This window comes from Arvicola amphibius, chromosome 4 (assembly GCF_903992535.2).
Source record: "Arvicola amphibius chromosome 4, mArvAmp1.2, whole genome shotgun sequence".
Taxonomy (NCBI): domain Eukaryota; kingdom Metazoa; phylum Chordata; class Mammalia; order Rodentia; family Cricetidae; genus Arvicola; species Arvicola amphibius.
In genome coordinates, this window is record NC_052050.1 from 3,874,526 (window position 1) to 3,896,148 (window position 21,623).

At 53.5% G+C, this 21,623-nt stretch overlaps 2 protein-coding genes across 2 annotated transcripts in view; one reads left to right on the plus strand and one right to left on the minus strand.

Annotated features, from left to right (window-relative positions):
- Dnah17 (dynein axonemal heavy chain 17) overlaps nucleotides 1-2,249 on the plus strand; it is a 110,694-nt gene extending 108,445 nt beyond the window's left edge. Inside the window, exons 78-80 of the mRNA XM_038325776.1 lie at nucleotides 203-346; nucleotides 706-931; nucleotides 2,002-2,249. Of these exons, the coding sequence (XP_038181704.1) occupies nucleotides 203-346; nucleotides 706-931; nucleotides 2,002-2,249 (618 nt within the window). The remainder of the gene's footprint in view (nucleotides 1-202; nucleotides 347-705; nucleotides 932-2,001) is intronic.
- Pgs1 (phosphatidylglycerophosphate synthase 1) overlaps nucleotides 1,638-21,623 on the minus strand; it is a 37,564-nt gene continuing 17,578 nt past the window's right edge. Inside the window, exons 7-10 of the mRNA XM_038325777.2 lie at nucleotides 19,453-19,974; nucleotides 8,608-8,756; nucleotides 4,565-4,690; nucleotides 1,638-2,094 (exon numbers count right to left, since the gene is read on the minus strand). Of these exons, the coding sequence (XP_038181705.1) occupies nucleotides 4,571-4,690; nucleotides 8,608-8,756; nucleotides 19,453-19,974 (791 nt within the window). The 3' untranslated portion in view covers nucleotides 1,638-2,094; nucleotides 4,565-4,570. The remainder of the gene's footprint in view (nucleotides 2,095-4,564; nucleotides 4,691-8,607; nucleotides 8,757-19,452; nucleotides 19,975-21,623) is intronic.

Sequence of the window (21,623 nt, forward strand, 5' to 3'; positions counted from 1 at the left end):
CCAGCAGCACACCTCGGGCCTCCAGCCTGGCCCTTGTCTAACCCCTCCCCTCCCCTAGTCTGGAATCCTGTGCCCTCCAATTCAGGCCAGGGAGGGGGGCTATTGCCTGGCCGTGACCTCTGGAGGTGCCAGAGAGCCATGCTGGCAAGCCAGGACATACAGTGAGGGCTCTCCCCCATCCTGACCTGACCACGTCCCTTAGGGTGAGCTGACCATCACAACAGACATGGAAGACCTGTCCACGGCTCTGTTCTATGACACTGTGCCTGATACGTGGGTAGCCCGGGCCTACCCCTCCATGATGGGCTTAGCTGCTTGGTATGCTGACCTGCTGCAGCGTATCAGGGTAAGTCACAGGACCCCGGAGCCTCCAGGAACCTTTGTGCCATGGCCGCAGAGTCCCCGGCAGCCACCACAGCTGACGCAGGTGGGAAGGCCTGGCTCAGTCCCTCAGACATCTGACTTCCCAAGGAGGGACAGGACAGAAGCGAGCACAGGAGCTCAGAGCCCCATCGGGGGGGGCCCCTCACAGCCCCATTGGGACGCCCCTCGCTCTATGCAGCAAAGGCAAGAGCAAAAGCACTTCTGGGCCCCAGGTTATGGTCTAACATGGGGCCATTCCCTCACGGGAGGCTGCAGGCTCTCCGGTGAAGCCAGCCTCAGCAGAGACTAGTCTGTACCCTCAGCAACCATGCTTCCTTGCAGGAGCTCGAAGCCTGGACGACAGACTTCGCCCTGCCCACCACTGTGTGGCTGGCCGGCTTCTTCAACCCGCAGTCATTTCTCACGGCCATCATGCAGTCCATGGCGAGGAAAAACGAGTGGCCCCTGGACAAGATGTGTCTGTCTGTAGAGGTGACGAAGAAGAACCGAGAGGACATGACAGCTCCTCCCCGAGAGGGCTCCTACGTGTACGGGCTCTTCATGGAAGGTAACGTCTGTCAAGAGAGCTTCCAGAGCCACTCCCACTTAGCGGGGGATGAGACAGGCTAAGCAAGCCTGGGGTAGGGGTGGCTGGGCTTGGAGCCACCCTGAGGGTTAGAGGGGACTGATGGGCTGAGGCCTGGACCAGAAACCCATTCCAAGCTGAGTATGGTGTGCACGCTACAGTTCCAGCACCTGGGAGGCTGAGGCTGGAGGATTGCTGGACCTTTATGGGCAGTAGGAAGATCCCACCTCGAAAGACAAACCTTGTCCCAGCCAGCCTGGGCTCTACTCAAGACAGGAACATTTGTGTGCATCATATTTAAACAGTTTAGACATGATGAGTAAGAAAAGTGGCCTCCAAACTGAAGCAGGAGCTTTGTTGAGTTGGGAGCTCCAGGGCATGTGGGCTGACCCTCAGCCAGGACCCCACCTCAGCCAGCACCCTGAGGCTCCCCCAAGCAAAGGCTTCAAGGAGGAAGGCCAGCCAGGACAGCAGGAGGGCAGACAGGTAGAGGTGCCCATCAGAATTCATTTCCCAGCCAGCCAGGCAAGAAAGGCTTGTGTCCTCAGACCCACACCAGCCAATGGCTCCTGCGCTGTGTCGGTCCCTGGCCAGCAGAGGCTCACACACCCATTCTCCACGATACTGTGGAATGCCACGTCCAACACATGAGCACCACTGGATAGGACAAGAGACGACAGCAGTCTGGTTAAGGGCAGATAGTGTTTATATAGGCATATATATATATATATAACTTATTCCCTATGTACACAGAGAGTAGACATTCATTACACAGGAAGGGACAGTGCTGGAATCGTCAGCTGCAGCCAGTTTCTGTCACTGACACTCAGAAGGCTGAGATGAGCCTCAGAGCCATTATGGCATGCAGGGTCACCTTCAAGTCCTCAGTGCGTACCCATGTTTGGCACTTCTGGCACCTGGCCTGAGCTCTTCAGGGCTCCCACTTCACTGGCCTCTCTCTCTGCTGGTGCCTCCCTTCTTCACGGTCAGCACTCCAAACAGTGGCTCAGCCTCCATACAACACCAGGCCATCAGCTACCTTGTGCCCACAGGAGCTCGCTGGGACACCCAGACCGGAGTCATTGCTGAAGCACGGCTGAAGGACCTCACGCCAGTCATGCCTGTCATCTTCATCAAGGCCATTCCTGTGGACCGAATGGAGACCAAGAACATCTATGAATGCCCCGTGTACAAGACGCGTATCCGAGGCCCAACCTACGTCTGGACCTTTAACCTGAAGACCAAAGAAAAGGCCGCCAAGTGGATCCTCGCAGCGGTGGCGCTGCTCCTGCAGGTGTAGCTGCTCCAGCTCCCGACCCCATGTGGCTCCAATCAGAAAACTGCCCTTGCTACCCGAGCAACTGTACAATTTTTTTTTTTTACTTCTTACAAATCCAGTGCCCCTGGACTACTGTGCAGAGGTGGATGGGCACAGATTAAAACAATTGCAGTCTGATTGCACTCAGGGCCCAGCCCAGCAGTGAAGCTGATTCCCAGCAGCTGGGAGCAAACATCCTGGGAACCAAACCCCAAATCCTGACTTAGGGAGGAGTGGGAGGAGTGAGCTTATCTCCCGGCAGAGCAGGTGGAACGGTTAGGGTGAGGCCCTCACCCCGGCCTGATACCACACACAAGCCCCATAGCCAGGGCTCAGGTGCTTTCCACACAGCAGCACCCACACTGAGCTCGCAAAGAGAACGCCTGAAGTAACGATCTCAACAATGGCGTCTTCCCCAAACTCTGTCCCTGAACTACAACAAGCAAACCATGACATAGACGCCACCATGCGATCTCTGCACAGCCTTCCTTCCCCAGTGAAGCCACCACATGGAACACAGCAAGCAGGAACCACTGTTACCATGTCGTGCTCTGGGGTTATGGGTTTGTCCTAAGGAATAGTGTTCCAGGGTAGCAAACCCCGCCCCCCATAAACACTGTGCTTTGTCTATTCTTTCTCCCACACCCTCAGTCCACACTTCTTGCAGGTGAGTGCACACACGTCCCTGAGAACACTCCACTTAACCGGGCTACTCCATGGTTTTTGCACCTAACACACACTCCTTGGAAACCAATGGCCCCAGGTGATGGTGGGCAGACAGGTGACGCTGGCTGAGGCCCCTCTGACTGGGCAGTGCAGCCAAGTCATCAGGCTACAAGCAAGTAAAGAGGGTGCCGGGAAACAGCCACTGTAACCCCACCAAAGGGTTCCCTGGGGAGCAGGCACCACACCCAGCTTGTCTGACCTGTGAACATGGCCCTGAAGCCTGAGCCCCCAATGGGGACAGAGGAGTTTCGGGCCAGGCCTAGCTACTGAACATCTGCCTCTGCTGGCCAGGAGGGGTCACTGCAGCCCCAGAAGATTGCACAGCCAGCACGGCTACAGGCAACTTTGTTCCAATCCCTCGTAATAAGCACAGATGAGTTTTTCCAATTTTGCCTTTGGAGTCTGAAATAAAACAGTAATTCTCCAAACTTCCCAAAGGCCAAGTTACCTTCAGGGATCTGGAACAAAGTCCTGGTGTCAGAATTAGGGAGCCTAGATGTGCAGAGCGACAGAGGTAGAACCAACCCAGGATTCCCAAAGGGAGCAGGCGAGGAGGGGGCTCAGCCCAGGGCAGAAAGTGCAAGAATCTGGGAGCTCCCTAAGTCAGCCTCTCCAAGCAGCTGCTGTGGCTTGTGTCAGTCGCTAGGTGTTCCTGACTCTGGAGCCCCACCTACTACAGCCATAATGGTGACAGTCACTCAGCCACAGCCATCACTGCTGCAGAGGGCTCCTCTACAGGAGGCTCTTCTCCGCACACCAGGCTGGACTGGCAGCAGCAAATGAAGTTTCTAGCCACATCCCAGAGACCCTGGGGAGGAGTGAGTAGGCGAGCAGGCTTCTAGAAACGCCCAAGACACATGCACTTGGGATGCCCTGCTGTGAGGATGTCCACCAAATCTGAACTGGCGCCTGACCAGGTGTGGTGGCACATGCCTTGAAAACTAGCACCCGAGGCCACCAGGGCTGCTGAGACTTTGTCTTAGATGAAGTGAAACTGAAGGTGTGACAAAGGGGCAGGAGCAAAGATCCAGGGACCCCTTGGCTCACGGTGGTCAGCTCTGCAGAGGTCCGCACAGCGTGGTAGCTCAAAAGGCTACTGGGTTTTCCACCAGACAGACCAACAACAACATTCTCCAACACTGGCTCCGGCTTCTGGGCAGACAGAGTATATCCCAAGCCAGCGAGAACTCGCAGCTGCCTCTCTGATACCCCACTAACCTGCTGCATGTCAGGGAGACAGAGTCTACCATGAGTCACCGTGCCCCCCACCCCACCCCAGTGCACTCCAAAAAGTTCCTCCACCCTTGAGCATTGTCTGCCACAGAGCCACACTCAGCAGAGACCAGGGAAGGAAAGGACCCCTGGACAGGAACAGCAGAAGTTGCTGGCCTAGCCCTGGGCGGCAGCAGCAGCACTGAGGGGAGGGGAAGAAGAGCAAAGTTCAACACCTGCTTTAAGACCACTGTCCACGACTACACTGTTCTGTGGCAAAGGAAGGAACAAGGCCACAGGATCCCCTCAAGGTCCAGCCTTGAGGAACAACTGGCCTCCTCTGAGTTCCCAGCACCTGCCTGTTGTCAGAAGAAGTTCTTGATCAGCGGGGTCACCATCTTCACCCACAGCTTCACCTGCCGACCTGGCTGCTCAAAGGTCGCAGACGACACCACGCCTGATCTCAAGTAGAGCTGCTCCTGCTCCTAAGGAAGAGAGAGGACAGTCAGCACTAGGTGTGGGTCAGCCTGTGACTGCCTGAGCACCACCTGGCACAACAGCAATGCCTATGAGACGGGTCAGAGACGCCACCCACACGTCTTCCTGAGGACTTTGGCCAAAGGGCTCCCCTCTCAGCGGTGGGAAACCACTGTAGCTGCTCACCCCTCACCCCCACATGGATCAGTGTAAGTAAAGTAATAAACAGGGTTCTGAGGAGGGCTCCAGGGGGCAGCATTAGCCCAGCCTGTGCACGGACCGAGTCCCACCCCCAGCGCAGCGAAAGTGTCTCTCCCACCACACTGCAGTGACACTGCCCCTGGTGCCGGCCAACGCTGCTGATGGAAAGTGACGCTCACCAAGAAAGCACCGCTGCACTCAACCACACTCAGAGCTACAGACATCTGTGGTGGCCGCATTCACAGGGGGGAAAGGCTGGAAACCACCTAAACATCCAACACTCGCTTATGAATTAACCCAGATGACAAAGCGATGTCAGACTGACGTCACAGAGGAAAGTGACAGAAGCCAGACACACACGTGTGTGTGTGTGTATATATATATATATATATGGTCCCTTGGAATACATGACCACTACAGACACCAGAACCTGCAGACGCTCAAATCCCCCCCCCCCCCAAATCAAATGGTGGCATGGACATCCTCAGATCTACTTTTACCTTTTTTTAAACAAACAAACAAACAAAAAAACAGTGCTAGCACCTGGCCTAGAGTCTGGTGCCTACTAGGTGAGAGAGCCTCTGCCACTGAATTACAGCCCCCAGTCAGCCCCACTTGTTTTTAAACTCTAAGACAGGATCTCACTAAGTTACCTGGGCTGACCTTGAATTTGCAGTCCTGGGTCAGCTTCAGAGATGCTGGTATGACAGGCCACCTGGCCTGCCTCTCACATCAACTTTGATCTGTGTCTGCACATAGATGAGTGTATGCATGCAGTGTCCACAGATGCTGGAGAGGGCATCTGATCCCCTAGAGCTGATGTCACAGGCCATTGTAAGCCTCCTGATGCGGATGCTGGGACCCAAACTTGGGTCCTCTACAAGAGCAATACACACACCCTGCTCTCCAGGCCTGTCTCACAGACTTTTCAGCTCAGGGTTCCTTACCTAATGCAGTTGTAAATATATGTAATATATCGACATCACGTATGATGTTACATTTCATTCTTCAGGGACTACAAGACAAAGCCTGCGCACGTCCAGGTAGGAGAGCAATTCTCCTTAAGTATTTCCCATCCACAGCGGTTGGCTCCTTGGACTTGGAAGGCCAAGAATCAGGCCTCCCATAGGCTCCCAGAACAAAGACAGAATGATCCAAATGAGTCCGACAGAGACAGTTTTTTTCTGCTGCAAACCATGTTTAAACTTTCACTTTTAAAACCGAGTTCTAAAACCCACATGTGGGCGGGTGGACGGCTGCTGGCGAAGGCGCTGCCACCAAGGCTGACAGCCTGTAGAGCAGGCAAGAATGGGCTCCTTTGAGCTGTCCTCTGACCTCCACGTTCATGTGGCATGTACACATGTGCACACACACACACAGGAAGGTGCTAATGAAGACTAGGACAGACGCGCTTGCCTTCAATGGAGTTAGGTTGTGGCTACCCTACCACACTGTCCTCTTATACCCGCACGTCCATGAGCAGCTGGGGTCACATCTGCACCCACACTTAAGGTCACAGCATGGTAACCATCAGCACAGGAGCCTGACAGAGCCTCACAGGGCAGCAGCACCCACAGGAAGGAACAGACTCCTCAGCAGTTCCTCCAGCCAACAATGAGAAGATGCCTCACCCAAGACCCTTCAGAAAAGCTTTGCCCACACAGAGGTGGGGACCCAGTGCCTGCCTTCACCTCTCCTGAACCTTCCACACTTGTGACCTTCATCACGAAGGCAGCATCCTGAGGCCATTGTCCACACCAAACTTTCAAACTGTGTCCCCACAGCTGGCTTTCCCATCATGATAGTCCCCAAGTCAAGAACACTGGCCTCTGGGGGAGGGGCTGGCCTGCAGAAGTCTCCACAGACCCAGCTCCAGTTCAGCTCTTCAGTAAACACCAAGCCAAGATCTCAATTAAATTACCAGAAGTGCTTCGGTGTCCTCACAGACGCCAGAGCAGGGACAGAGAAGGAAGTCAGCTGGTAGAGGTCACAGTGCTGTGCAAGGAGCCTCTTAGGTCACAGAGAAAAGCTGTGTTCTCTGAACACAACCAGGAAGCTTTCAGTTTTTATTGTTTGCTCTACCAGGGAGGGACTCGGGCTCTGATAAAAATATCTTCCATTTTCAAGACTCAATACCCAGACAGGGCCCTTCCCTGGGTCCCAGGAGAACTGCAACAGGCCTTCTGAGTGCAGGGACCACAGACTGCAGCACTATGGGCTGGAGGCTGGGCATGCGCAGCTTATACCACATGGCACAATCAGACACTGAAGGGTCAGGAGGCCAGCTGCAGGCCTTAAAGTATACTGAAGCAAATGGACCTATCTAGAAAGACATTTCTGCACTTCACAGACCCTGAATCAATGCGCGTGGGCAGCCACCTTCCCACCATCAAAAGCCCCTGGGAGATAGGTTTGGGAAGAAAATATCCCAAGTATGTCATTTGAGAAGTCAGCTCAGACCACAACCAGCCAGGCCTTTCTCAAGATCCAGGATGTGGGTTTAGCTCCCATCTCAGGAAGTGGGGTCTTGCCAGCACTAGGATCCAGGACACAGGCCTAGGCACTTGCTTGCCGAAATCACCCAGAACTCATCCTTGCCTGGGCCAGAACCATACACAGCTCTCTCCGTGGAGGCGTCTGCGTGCTCAGCTCTCTGCAGCAGTGAGAACAGGCCAGGAGAGCCTGCAGTGCAGAGCCACAGGCTCCTCTCCTCCACAGCCCGGCTCCCAGGCCGGCAGTTGCTCTGTTATGGGAAGTCCTCGGCCTCAGAGTGTCCTTGGTCATCTGCCTTTCTTCAGAAGGAAATCTGCTAGCACACCCAGTCACCCAACTAAACACAGGGCACGGCTGTTGTCACTTCCTCCTGCCCAGTCACAAAGCCCTTACTGGCACCTGGCCCCCAGTGACAATTCCCAGACACAGTAGCAAGTCCAAAGAACAAAGCAATTCCACTTCCTCACCCATCAGGCAAGGGCTCTGAGCATGCTGCAGCAGTGACTCCTGAACACTGGAGTCTAAGGGCTCAGCACATAAAGCTGTGGCCCCACAAGCCTGAGACCCGCATTCAGTCTTGAAACCCACAGTAGAATTCACAATGAACTGACCTCTAACCCTCACACAGGTGTCATGGCAAATGCACATCTCACTCACATCTCATACACATATAACATACACAGCTAAAAAATAATCAAAATAAAAGCCAATGGGTGGTGTTCCTGAGGTCTGGCTGGGAGCAAGGGTCCTACGTTCCAAGACCCCAGTGGAAATCTTGTCCAACCCACACAGGGGCTCCTGCTTCCAAGACCACAGTCCAGGGCTCTGAAGGCGGAGCCTGGTGCAGGAAAACTCACAGGGAGAGCATGCATGAATTCTCAGCTTTCTGTTGTTCGCTCTATAGGGGGTGGGGGACAAGGCCATGGTCAACCCTGAGATTATTCACCCTCACTTTTAGAAAAGACTGGACCCCATTCTGCAATACCCATGTCCCAGGGGAAGGCCCAGGGGTGGGGTATAAGCCTATCCTGACAGTGCCACAGGCCAGGGCCTGCCTGGCTTTCCAAGGTTCCTCTTAGACTTGAGGGACCCAGTTTCTCCCCCCACACACACTCTGTCTGTCTGCTGAATCTCGCTCCCTGTCTGAAATGACTAAGGCAAAAGCTGCCGTGAGAACACCAATGGCATGGCTGCACCCCATGTGCCCAAGAACCCCACCACTCCAACAAACCTGATGGAGCTGCTGCTGCAGGGCTCGGCTCTCCGTCACGATGGCAATCTGGGCTTCTAGGTCCCGGTGAACTGACCTGTACCCAAAATTAGGAGAGCCAATCAGCGTGAGGCAGGGCAGGCTGCTCCCTGCCAGGTACAGCCAGAGGCCTGCGGGAAAAGGAAATGTGCAGACAGGAAGTGAGCTCAGCATCTGCCAGGTCTTCGCCACACATTGTCTCAACCTAGGAGGAAAGCAGCCAACAGGGGCGAGCATCAGGGAGCTGGCTGAACCAGGCTCATCCTCCTGCCTACAACCATTAAGGTGCTCCAGACTGCTGCGTGCAAGGCCATTCTGCTCTCTGCCACAGCTGCTGCTGCTCAAGTCCCTAGTGGGGAGTTGGCTCCTTTGAGGGAACTTTGGGTCTTCTCTGACATCCCTGGCCCTAACTGCTCCCTGGGCCTTTCTCCAGAGAGGCCTCTAGCCCTAACTTTCGACTGTCTACTGCTGGTCAAGTGCAGTTCAAGGTCCCTGCGGGCCAGAGCCTGCCAGCCCTCCTGGGAGCCCTGAACTAACAGGCAGATGGGCAGAGGTGATGCGGGAGATTTGAAATAACCAAAAATAGTCCTTTTAGAATAAATCAGTTTTAATAAAAGGAGAAAGAGGGACACTTACAAAGCCAAGGCTCCAGCGAAGCAGAGGGTCAAGGGGGGGGGGGGGAGGCGGGGACAGGGCGTCTCTTCCCAACCTGGCTCTTTTTAAAGGTACCTTTCTCCCCTGGGGCAGCCACGCCCCTGAACGCAGGGATTGGGCCAGATGCCCCAACACAGAGGTGGCTGTGGCATGGGTATAGAACCAGGTCTGCCTGCATACAAGCTGTCCACCTTTCTACCTCAGGACACCCCGAGTTTGTCCACATCTCTAGTTACCATCTGTGCCTCACAGAGAAGCACTGCTGTAAGAGGACACCAGGGCACTGTGCCACGAAGGCTGCCACGTCACACTACACATGGGGACATGTCTGAAATGAAGATCATGGGTTCTAGAAGAGTCTTAAGTACCACTAGGTACGCCCATGGCGGGTCCCATTCTGTATCCTTTTCCATGCTCTCAAGATCCAAGGCTTCACAGCCCAGCTGCAGAACGAGTCCTGAGTCCTCCCCCAAGGGCTAGCCTGCCCTCTACCCTGCCCCTTACTAGCCCAGGAAAGCCCATCTTGGAAAACCCTGTCAGCTCCAGGAAGACCAAGCATTCACGGGCTCCTACCACAGCCCCCCATCAATAGGACCCTCGCAGAAGCCCACAGACACGCACAAACATCACGGACACCTGGCCTGCATGGAACACACACACACAACTATACCAAAAGACGGCTTCCTAATGTCCACGCATAACCATTTCCAAGAACACCTTGAGCAAGTGTGACAAAGGGTGCTGCTTACTCCTGTGACTGGTGTCCTAACCTAGAAGGCCACATTCAAGTCTCCTGCCCGCTCTAGCGGTAGCCTCTACTTACACAGAAGTCAGAAGCCAAGGAGGAAGATGTCCCTCCCCACATCCACGCTGGCAGCTCTGCTGCAGACGGCTCACCCTTCCCAGGGATCCAGGCCACGCATGCTCTTCCACCTCTGGTGTCCATGTATTTAAGCTGCTGCTGTCCCCACCTGAGCTTCCCCAGAACATGGAGCTGGGGAAGAGGAAGAAGCCTCGGGACAGAAACCCCAGCAGTCTCAGAAGACTGAGCATCCTTCCCACCTGCTGCTGTGGGGCCATCGCCACTACTCCCACCTGGGTCTGCTTGGGACAACCTGCAAACCGCCCTCCTGATCCTGCTCAGGGGGGGGAGGGGGCACCCACCTCCGGGGCCAGGCTGGTTCCTATATATAAAGAGTACCAAACCCTGAGACACTACGACCTTGTGGGGAAGTGTAACTTCTGCTCCCTCCACTGCCTCCTCAAAAACTTAGGCTGACCCTCAGGGCCTACTGTCCCCAAGCCCAAGCTCCTAGGCTGACTCAAGGTTTACTGTTCCCAAGCTCCAGCTCCTAGGCTGACTCTCAGGGTTTACCATCCCCAAGCCCTAACTCCTAGGCTGACCCTCAGGGACTACTGTCCCCAAGCTCCAGCTCCTAGCCCTACCTTAACTTGCTGCCAGGCCCCAGCTCCTTACCCCAGAGCCTGACCTTTGGCCCTAATGTCTCCACCATTCCAGGAACCAGCAAGAAAGACTAGAGTCTGGGAAGGAAAAGATGTTTGGGGTGTGGACTAGGGCAGGGTTATTCCCAGACAAGAGACATTATGAGTATCAAGGAGAGCTAAGGACAGGAGACGTCACTATAAGGCTTGGCACTTGTCACAAAACATGTAACTAGCATAAATACAGTGCCCTGGACTCAGAGCCCAGATACCCTTGTGGCTTGTGGATGAGAATGCCCTACCTACAGTCTTGTTCCTTATCAGAATAAAAATGAAGTGGGGGGGGGGGGGTGAGGTACGCTCAGTTGGCGGAGCAGTGGCCTAGTGTGCAGCAGGAGTCCTGGGCTTGATCTCAGCACACAATGGAGCCCAGCATCGGGAGGTAAAGGCAGAGCATCAGTCAGCCTGGCTGTAAGATCACTTTTTGGGGGGTAAGATTATTTAAATTATTATTGTGTGTGTCTGAGACATACAAACTGGCGGCGAGGAGTATTGCACATGCCAGAGCCCACGCATGAAGGTCAAACAACTTTGTGGAGCTTGTTCTCTCTTTTCACCTTTATGTGGTTCTGGGGATAGAATTCAAGTTATCAACAGCCAGGAGTGGCACACGCCTTTAGTCCCAGCACACAGAAGGCAGAGGCAGGAGGATCTCAGTGAGTTCAAGGCCAGTCTAGTCTACAGAGCAGGTTCCAGGACAGGCTCCAAAGTTACAGAGGAACCCTGTCTTGGGAAGGAAAAGCAAGAACTCAAGTCACCAAACTTGCACAGCAGGCACCTCTGCCTTCTGAGTCACTTCGTCAGAGCCTGAGATACAAAGACTCTGTCTCAAAAACAAGGTGATAAGCAAAGGGCATGGTGGCACATCCCTAGAACCCCAGCACTGAGGAAGATGCTTTCATGTCTGAGACCATTTTAAGCTACAGATTCAAATTCCAGACTAGCTGGGCTAGACCTATAATAACCCCAGTACTTGGAAAGGGGACAATAGGAACAGATGTTTGAGGCTAGATTCCCTCTGCTACACGGAGAGTTCAAGGCCAGCTTGGGCTGCACATGACAATGTTTCTCCCTCCCTCTCTCTCCCCCTATCCCTCACCTCCCTCCCTCTCTAGCACACAGACTAGCCCCCTCTGTTGAGCCTAAGAGAGACATATGGGTGGGCAGCGGTCACTGGTGCTGAGTCCCAGGGAAGCCTGTGGTAGAACATCTGTACACTACATGAGGGTGCACTGCTGTGACTAGTGTAATAAAATAGCTAGGCGGGAGAGAGAGAGGAAGAGGAGGTGAATCAAGATGCACAGGAGACACCAATGGAACAAATCAGACATAAGGAACAAAGGAAAGGTAACCAAGCCATGTGACAGAACACAGAGTAACAGAAAGACGTTAATTAAATTGCAAGACTGGTTGGAGAAAAAGCCTGCACTAAGGCCAAGCTTCCACAATTGCTAGTAAGTGTCCACGTCATTATCCATGAGCTGGCGGCCCACAGGACAGCTGTGACAACAGAGACCTGTGAGGTGTTCATCATGCACGCTAGATATCTCCCCCCTCTGGACTCCAAGTCAAGAGCTTTAATCAATGGCTGGTGCACGGGAGACTCGTCTCCCTCCCTTGCTTGCTTGACCCCAGCTGTGTCTACCAGCTCTCTCCAGATGCGCCTCCATCACGAATGCAGGGGAGGCTCTGTGGGCAGGAGGAGGAAGCACATTTCCAGCACAGGGCTATAAAATGGTCATCGAACCCCAATTCTTCACCTCAGACCCTGACCTTTGTGCCCAACATCTTCACAATTCCAGGAACTAGCAGCTTGGAGAAGGAAGAAATGCTCTGGGGAGTAGACTGGGGGTAGAGTGGTTTGCAGCCAAGGGAAACGCAGTAGCTCTGAATACCAGCAAGAGCAGGGAAGCTGGGCGGTAGTGGCGCAAGCCTTTAAGCCCAGCACTCGGGAGGCAGAGCCAGGTGGGTCTCTGTGAGTTTGAGGTCAGCCTGCTCTATAAGAGCTAGTTCCAGGACAGGCTCCAAAGCTACAAAAACCCTGTCAAAAAAAAAAAAAAAAAAAAAAGAGCGGGGAGACCACTGCAGTCACTGTCAGAGCTGGAACACTAGAGGGTGGCCTGGACTCAGAGACCCAGTACCCCTGCTACCTCCTGACTCTGTTCTCTTCCTGGGAGTGGTGGCTCACACCTGCAATCCTAGTATGAGAGGCTAGGGAGGATTCTTATTAATTCAAGGCTGGTCTGGACTACAGAATGAGACTCGGTGTCAAAAACAACACAACAAGGCCACATGTGGCCACATGTCTGCCCTTACACAGCAAAGGCTGCAGCACTTTCCAACAGTCCTGGCCACCCTCTACCCTGCAGACTGCACGCCTACTGCATTCAGCCATGCAAGCGGGGGCCTGGTGACTTCACTGTCCCGCCTATCCTGGACAGGCGTGATGTGCTCTACACTCAGGCCTCTGCACAGAGAGCCTCCCTGACCGAGACCCTACCACCTGGATCCCCTCTCTTCTGCTTAGAGCTTTTGCCTGCCCTAGTCTGCACGGGTCCCCATTAACTGCGTGCTTCCTGTGACAGAGAATCCCTGTGAGAGCAGGAGCCCCAACCCAATGAGCATGCACATGTGCACAGGCAACAGGGATGCCAGATTATTATCAAAGTGTGACAGCCTCCCAGCTAAATAGTAAATGTTCAAAAAAAAAAAAAAAAATTAAAACGGCAGGAGTTTGGTCTGAAGAGATGGCTCAGCAGTTAAGAGCACTGACTGTTCTTTCAGAGGACCTGGATTTGGATCCCAGTACCTACATATTGGCTCACAGATATAATTCCAGTTCTGGGGGATACGACACACTCTTCCGAGCTCTGGGGGCACAGGGCACACACACACATACATTCAGGCAAATAAAGAAAGAAACCTAAAGAAACTCAGGAGCTCTGCACATGTAGGCCCGAATCTTCTCTGAGAACTTCTCCAGAAAGATGAACTTCCTCGCACCCCAACCCTCCAGGTCTTCAGTCTCAGACCCCTGTAGAAACCAGGAGACAGAAGGCATCACAGCCTGGATCTTTCACAGGGGAGCACCACTCAATTCTGGTGTCAGAGGGATTGAGAAACTCCTGAGGCCCGGCTGGAGTCTACTGCCTGTGATGGCCATGTGCACCACACAGCCCCCACCACCCTGAAGTTTATCTGCTGTTTCTAGGTGGCAGCCATACCACATGGAGCCCAGGTGAACTGGGTGAGGCTGCCAAGCTGCCTCATCAGCTCACCTTCGGGCAAGGTGCCAACCAGCCTGTCGGGAAGACAAAGATAATGGCGTCCAGTCAGTCATTAACAGATTCCATCTGCGCAGCCAAAAGTCTCTTAATCCTAAAATCCCTGACCACACAAAGGGTTTTGTTAATCTAGAACACTTCATCCAAAAGCAGTTAGTATGCTCAGTCCTTTTTGATCCCCACAGTGTGCCCCGCTGAGCCTATGGCCCTGGCAAACAGATGGGCAAGAGGAGCTTGGTGCACAGTGAACAAGGGTGTGGTCCCTGCCTGACAGAGCTCAGCTCTCAGGACAGAGCAGGGACAAGGCTGACACGTGTCTGGCTCAGGGCAAGATGTCAAAATGATGGCCTGAACAACATGGCAGGCTTCACCGTGGGGCAGAGCTGAGACACGGATCATCACACTCGGGCTCCACACACCCGTGCTGCTAACGCTGCCCCTAGGCACCATAGTAAGCATGCTGGAGCTCACCCCAGACTTCACCTAACTAACACCTGGGCCTCCCACTCCCCACACTCTGACCCAGTGACCCCATAGCACCTGCTCGGACAAATCTGTTGAGCATCTGACATGCAGTGAAACTCTACCCCAGCCCCTAGAACCCTTCCCACTACGCCTACAGGCCAAGCCACAGAGACCACCAGAGGCACAGTCAGTGGCTTAGCTGTGCCCCGCTGCCTTCTCCCCAGGACTCTCTCCAGTCAAGGACAGAGCTGCCCTTCATGGCCAGAGGTACAGTAACAAACCTGCACACAGACAACTTAGGCCAGCCCACCTAGGAGTTTACAAGTGTTTAGCTTCCTGATGGCTGGAAAGCAAGATACAGAGTAGAAACCACACTCCAGCTAGGGTAGGGAGGCGCTGCAGTGCCGAGGACAGCACTGTGCAGCTGCTCCAGTACTGAGCTCTACCCCAAGCCTCTCACCTATACACTTGTGAATGTGACACCTCACTCCTGGTGGCAGCAGCAAGTCACAGCACTCTTACAAGGGCTTAGAGGTAAGAGGAGCCCTCAATATGCCACAGCAGTCAGGGCCACTGTGAGCTGGGACGCTCATGTGCAGGGGACACACCAGGGGATCCCAGGGGTCCCTCTACTCACACTGCACCAGTGAGCAGAGCCTCCTCCCAGGGAGCCCTCACTGGCTGTGCACTGCTGGTCACTTACACACACTTGCTGGTGAACTGCTCTGCTGTCTCCAGACGACGCCTGCTCCTGCCCAAGTTATCTGAACTGAGCTCCCAGGAAACACTTCCAAAAATTCCCACTAAGAACTTAGCAGATACGCCACACTGTGAAAGAAGTCTCCTAGGCACACAGCAACGCATTGAGCGTCTGTGAGTCTTTGAAATGGCGCTAAGACATCAGCAAAGCCTGGGAGGGACGTGAGTTCCATCCGGTGCTCTAGAGTCAACTGCCATGACTTCCCAGCAGGCATCTGAGCAGTGGTGAGTAGTCCAGTCCTGTGGAAGTACACCCCAGGCTGGCCTCGATCCCTACCCTTTGCCCCCGATGGTAGGGTCACAAAGCTGCACTCAGCTCCCCAGCAAACACTACAGAGCAATCCTAGTCTTCTGAATCGCTGCAAGAAGACCCACAATGCGACTGCTATGAGCATTTGCCAAGAAGACTTCCCAAGGAAAGGGACTAAACCATCTTCTTCACTAAGCCACCTCACAGGGTCACAGGCAAGTTCAACAGGGTCCTCCTAGCATCCTGTGCCTGTCCCTGGGGAAAGCTATGCTGCAAAGTGATACCTCCTGAAGTACATGGATCCAGACGGATCTATAACGCACGCAGTGTCCTGGATTCTCAGGCTGTCTCTCCTCTGAGGCTTTTCGGAGCAGAAACCGTTGAGACCAGCCCAAGCCTGTCTTGTAGAAGCTTGGGCAAGAGAACAAGAGAAGCAACTACATGGTAACCAGCAGTTTTCCAGGGGCCCACAGCAGACACAAACAAGCAGGCCCACATCCTGTACCCAGCACAGGCCCTGCTAGAAACAGTCCACTGCGCCAACCAGCAAAACCCACAAGCACCCTGTGGACCACCTGCCCAATCACCCCATACTGATACAGGTCACCTGTCCGCAGGTATGCCAGAAAAGGGCTGTGACCCACCTTAGACAGCAGCCACTAAGCAGGAAAGGGTGCTGGCCTTTCATCTTGGCAGAGTAACCTTTGACCTCTAGTTCCTGGCCAGGACCCTACTCAGAAGAAACTGCTTCAAGCTGGTTGTGATCCCAAAACTCAGGAGGTCTAAAATTCAAGGTCATCCTCACTGACAGAGCAAGCAGCTCAGGCTACATGAGACCCTATCTCAGAACCAAACTTCCAAGCACCATCTCCCCCACTTAGCTCCACCTTCTCGTCCTCCTTCCTGTTTTACACACACACACACACACACACACACACACACACACACACACACAAAAAAAATTCTAGGATCCAGATATGAGGCTCTCCCTGTTCCCCCACTGATCCAGCACTCACAGATAGCAGGACCCCACCCACATCAGGGCAAGCAAGAAAGAGGGATGGAGAGAGGGAGAGAGGAAGGGAGGGAGGGAGGGAGAGAGGGAGGGAGGGAAGGAGGAGTCAAGCAAGAGGGAGGGAGGGAGGGAGAGAGGGAGGGAACAAGGGGCAAGAGCACACAGTCCAGGAAAAGGTGAGGAGAGACACAAAGGAAAAACCAGTTGGGTGTAACTGGGGAGGCTTCAGGGGAACACAGCAGTAAAGCAGGACTCAGACTCAGTCTCTGCAGCTGCAAGGCTGGCCTAGGGTGAGGTCGCAGTGTACTTGGAGGAGCATGCTGTCTAGCCTGCCTCTGGCTGTGCAGGGACCAGTGAATTACTGAGCCTCTCCAAAGCTCTGGCTTCACCCAGATGCTCAGCTCTTCCTTGTATCCCCAACCTTGGGCTCTGCTGTCATTCCCAGAAGGAACTGGGCCAACCTGAAGACTTTCCATACACACCCTCTGGCCAGCTCTACCTGCCCAGAGATACCTGACCGCAAGCTTCACTTAGCCCACATGCTAAGATGAGACCAACAATGGGGCAGTCACTTCCCACACAAACAAGGCTGCCTGCCTGGGCAGGAATGCGGGCTTCCATGCACAGGCAGGGCCAGCTGGACAGGCAGGCAACTTGGCCATTCCCAGCTGAAGCGTTCCTATGGTGAGGAGCCAGTCTCTGGGGCAGAACGTCCTGTTTGGGAGGAGTATGTGATGCATGCACAAGGCACAGAACTCATCCCAGGACCACGAACCACAAACGGAAGGAAACAAAGAATGGTGAGATGGGTCAGGGGGTAAAGGTGCTTGCCAAGTCTGAGACCTAATTTTGATGGATGCAATTCACTTGGTAGAAGGAGAGACCTCATTCCCACAGCTGTCTTCTAACCTTTATAAGCAGGACAGACAGACAGACAGACAGACAGACAGACAGACACACACACACACACACACACACACGGTAGGAGACATCTCATTCCCACAGCTGTCTCCTAACCTTTATAAGCAGGCCACACACAGAGAGACACATCCACACACACACACACAACTGTGAGGGTTTTTTTATTGTTGTTGTTTCTTTTTTGGCTTTTTATTTTTCTACACAGGGTTTCTCTCTATAGCCCTGGATGTCTGGAACTCATTCTGTAGACCAGACTGGTCTCGAACTCAGAGATCCACCTGCCTCTGCTTCCCAAGTACTGGGATTAAAGGTGTGCACAACCACCACAAGGCTCAAATAAATATTTTTTTAAAAATAACTAAAATAACAATACAGATAACTGGATTCAGCTGAATAGCATTTCTTAAAATATATCCCCACTAGCCAGGAATGGTAGTGCATGTCTTTAATTCCAGTACTCAGGAGACAGAGGCAGGCGGGTCTGGTTTCCAGTATCTCCTGGTCTACAAAGAGAGCTGCAGACCAGACAGCTACATAATGACCCTATCTCAAATAACAACAAAAACAAAAAAGTATCCCCACTGAAAATGCTGTATTCGGCGGGGCAGTGGTGGCACACATCTTTAATCCCAGCACTAGGGAAACAGAGACAGGCGATCTTTGTGAGTTTGAGACCAACCTGGTCTACAGAGCTAGTTAGTTCCAGGACAGCAAGGGCTACAGAGAAACCTTGTCTTGAAAAACCAAAAAAAAAAAAAAAAAGAAAGAAAAAGAAAAAGAAAAAAGGAAAAAAAAAGGAGGGGAGGGGGGGGGAGGGGAAGGGGGGAGGGGGGGGGGGGGGAGGGGAGGGGAGGGGAGAGGAAAATGCCAGATTCAGAGATCAGAGAGTGAAAAAAGTTCCATCTGAGGAGTCAAAGATGGCCTCAAATGTCAAGAGCCCGGATACATGCTGAGGCCAGGCACAGCAGTCCTCTGGACTGCCTAGAGAAGCCACAAGAACCCAGCATTCCCAGATAACCTCTGCAGTTATAGGTCAGGCACTGGGGCTAAGGTGAATTCCTCGGGCAGTGTCACCCTGAAGCAGGCACCCTCAGCAATGGGCCTTGGGCAAACTGTTGCCAGGTTCAAGGTGCCCAACAAGTTTCATGTAGCCCTCAAAGAGCTCTCCGCACCTGAGAGCCAGCCGCGTCTGGGCTGCTCTCCTTGGAGCACAGTGAAGACTCAATGCAGCAATAACCATCTCTACCACAGGGCTGCATGTGAAGGATCCAGGGCACTGGCTGGGTGCACAGCACAGCTCAGTGATGGATGCCAGCCTCCCATGGACAAGGCTCTGGGCCTCACCTTCGGAACCACAGAGAAAAGAACCAAAGTTCTAGTGACTTTCACTAAGTAAGGGCTACACACTGAGCATGCTGCTTCCATCTTCTCAGTTATGGGGAGAAGCAGCAGAGATGAGGAAACAGGAAAAGGATCTATCAAAGTGAGGGGAAGACAGGAAAACGGGTTATTCAAGACAAATCAGCAATCTGCAGGAAGTCCCCTGCACAGCAACTAGGTGTGAGCCCCAAAGACAGAAGCAAGCCTTCCGTGTTTCCTTGCACTCCTTCAGCAGACAGCACATCACATGTGCCTCAATAGCTACCAAAGACTGAGGATTCAAATTAAGTCAGTGGTAGAAGTGAAAGCTTTGGGGCTGGTCCCCAGAATCAGGAAAAAAAAAAAAGGAATATTCACCAAGTGGTTTCCATTTTTAAAACTGTGCTCACATACAGGGGAAGTATTCTGCACAGCTCCATCCCCTGAATAGGATAGCATCATCCCTCCTGGACCTGGGACAGGCAGGCAGGACTTGCAAGGGCTGCTGGGAAGATAACCCAGTGCAGGGCTTTCCCACACGTGCTTAGACACCCCAGCTCTGTGTGACCAGGAGCACGGAACACCCCCAATGGGGGTTCTGGCCAGCCCTCACGTACCTTTGGCATGAAAGGTCCATCCCCTGCGCCAGTACTCCTGCAGCTGGACCCGGTCCTGCTGCCCCAGGCTGCACACTTCACTGTAGAACTGTCGCTCGATGTGCACATAGGCAGCTGGGATGGCGCCCGCCACGCCCTTGGCTCCAAAGAAGCCATTCACCTCTGGCGAGGCTAGGAGGATCTGGTACTCGGCTCGCGTGCCCAGCACCAGGTCCATGTAAGCCTGGGTCAGGTTGAAGTAACCGGTGGTGAGGAAGACCCTGGCTCCCCGCTCGGCTGCTGTCAGCAGGGTCTCAGTGACTAGCTCGTCTATTTGAATCTCAAAGGGCTTCATCTGGATCAGTGGGTAAATCCAGGTGTCTGGTGCTGGCCTCCGGTCACCAGCAGCCGCAGCCTCTTCCTGACTCAGCAGAGAGTCACTGTGGAAGGTCTGTGCATGCAGCATCTGCTGTCGGGTCCTGGCTGAGTGGATCACGTCCATGACCCGTTTGTTAGCTGCTCTGCAGTACGCAGCCCGGTCACCTGCAGAGGACATAAGAAAGAGGAAAGAGAACATGGAGAGCCACAAGTAGTGGTACCCAGGAGGTGGAGGCAGGAGGATCAGGAGTTGCGGTCATCCTCAGCTACACAGTAAGTCCAAGGCCAGCCTGAGCTACATGAGACCACTTAAAATCCCATCCAGACTCTGCTGGCTCAAGGCACACACCATGTGACTGCTAAGGGCAAATGCACAAGTTTTTACTGGCAGAACACAGACTAAGATCAAGGAGCAAAGAAGGCAGCAGTCAACAAGGGCCCTGCCCACAGGACCAATGCAAGGAGACATGGTAGGGCATGACACAGGTAATTCCAGCTACAAAAACTCAAAAATACAAGGAGAGGAATGTGGGGTAGCAAATACCAGGACTTTGGTACCTTGGGGACAATAGTTGGGGGTCAGGTAGCTCTGTGAAGCCACTGTGACAGGGCCTGAGCTGCACCTCTTTGGTGTCTGTCTGGGAGGCATGCTATGTACTTCAGTAAGAAAGATCATTTAGATAAAAGACATGCCAGGAACAGGCAGGTGGCACCTGATTACAATGCTGGAACATGGGAGGAAAAGGTCAAGCCAAGCTGAGCTACATGAGACCCTGGTCCAAAGGAAATAAAAGTGAAAGAAAAAGATCATATGTTCACATGAACAAAGAACACACATGTGGCCCAGAACACATGTGGCAGGAAAGCACGGTAACCACCAACAGAAGCCCTGAGGGCAGGCTCGAGCTCCGCAGGGACACTGTCCCCACAGGGAATGGACACAAATGGAGAGCAAAGCAACGCTGCAGTATCAGGAAGATGACCAGTCCACGGACAGAGTCCAGAGAGGAGGTCAGCATGGAAGACCCAGAGGCAGCAAGGCTGGTCAGAAAGAAGAGCAGCACAAAGCGGGGCTATGCTGGGCCACCCACATTCACACGGTCTGCACTGAGAACAGGGACATAGGTACCTCTCATGAGCTAGACTAGGAACAGAGAAGAAACCAACTGGGCAGAAACCCACCCTGCCACCGAGCAAGATGTCCCTGTCCCTGCCCTAAAAATGACACATCTCAGCTGTCCCTAAACACAGTCATTCCCGACTAGTTGTGCCTGGCCTGGTGCAGTACACTAGGACATAAGCAATTCTTCAAGGCCCAGATAGTATACATTTTAGGCTTGGGAACCAAAAGACAAATCTAAGGATACACAGAGGGAAAGAAATTTTCCACAAAACGTTTAACTGATGCACTTCAATGCACAGTGGTAACAACTAAATGTTCCCTGGGGCAGACAGGGCCATCAAGAGACCACAGCCTCAGTGGGCAGTCACAGCTCCCTGGCACCAGACAGGGCTGTCATCAGGAAGACCACAGGACATGAGAGCTTTTCTCTCACAAGGGCCAGGTTTCTCCCCTTCCCCGAGCTGTCCCTCAGCTGTGCAGTCTATTGCATACTCAGCAGCAACCCTTCAAGGCCAGGAGAAGCCACAGCCACAGGAATCACAGGAATGCAAGTGCCCAGAAACGCTTCGCAAGGGCTTGCTGCAGCAGAGCCAAGCTCTCCCAGTTCACTTTTCCAGGCAGGCGGCCACAGACCTCCATGGGGCTGCTAGGACAGGAGATTTGGGGAAGAAGCTGAGGTGGGAGGGTGGTC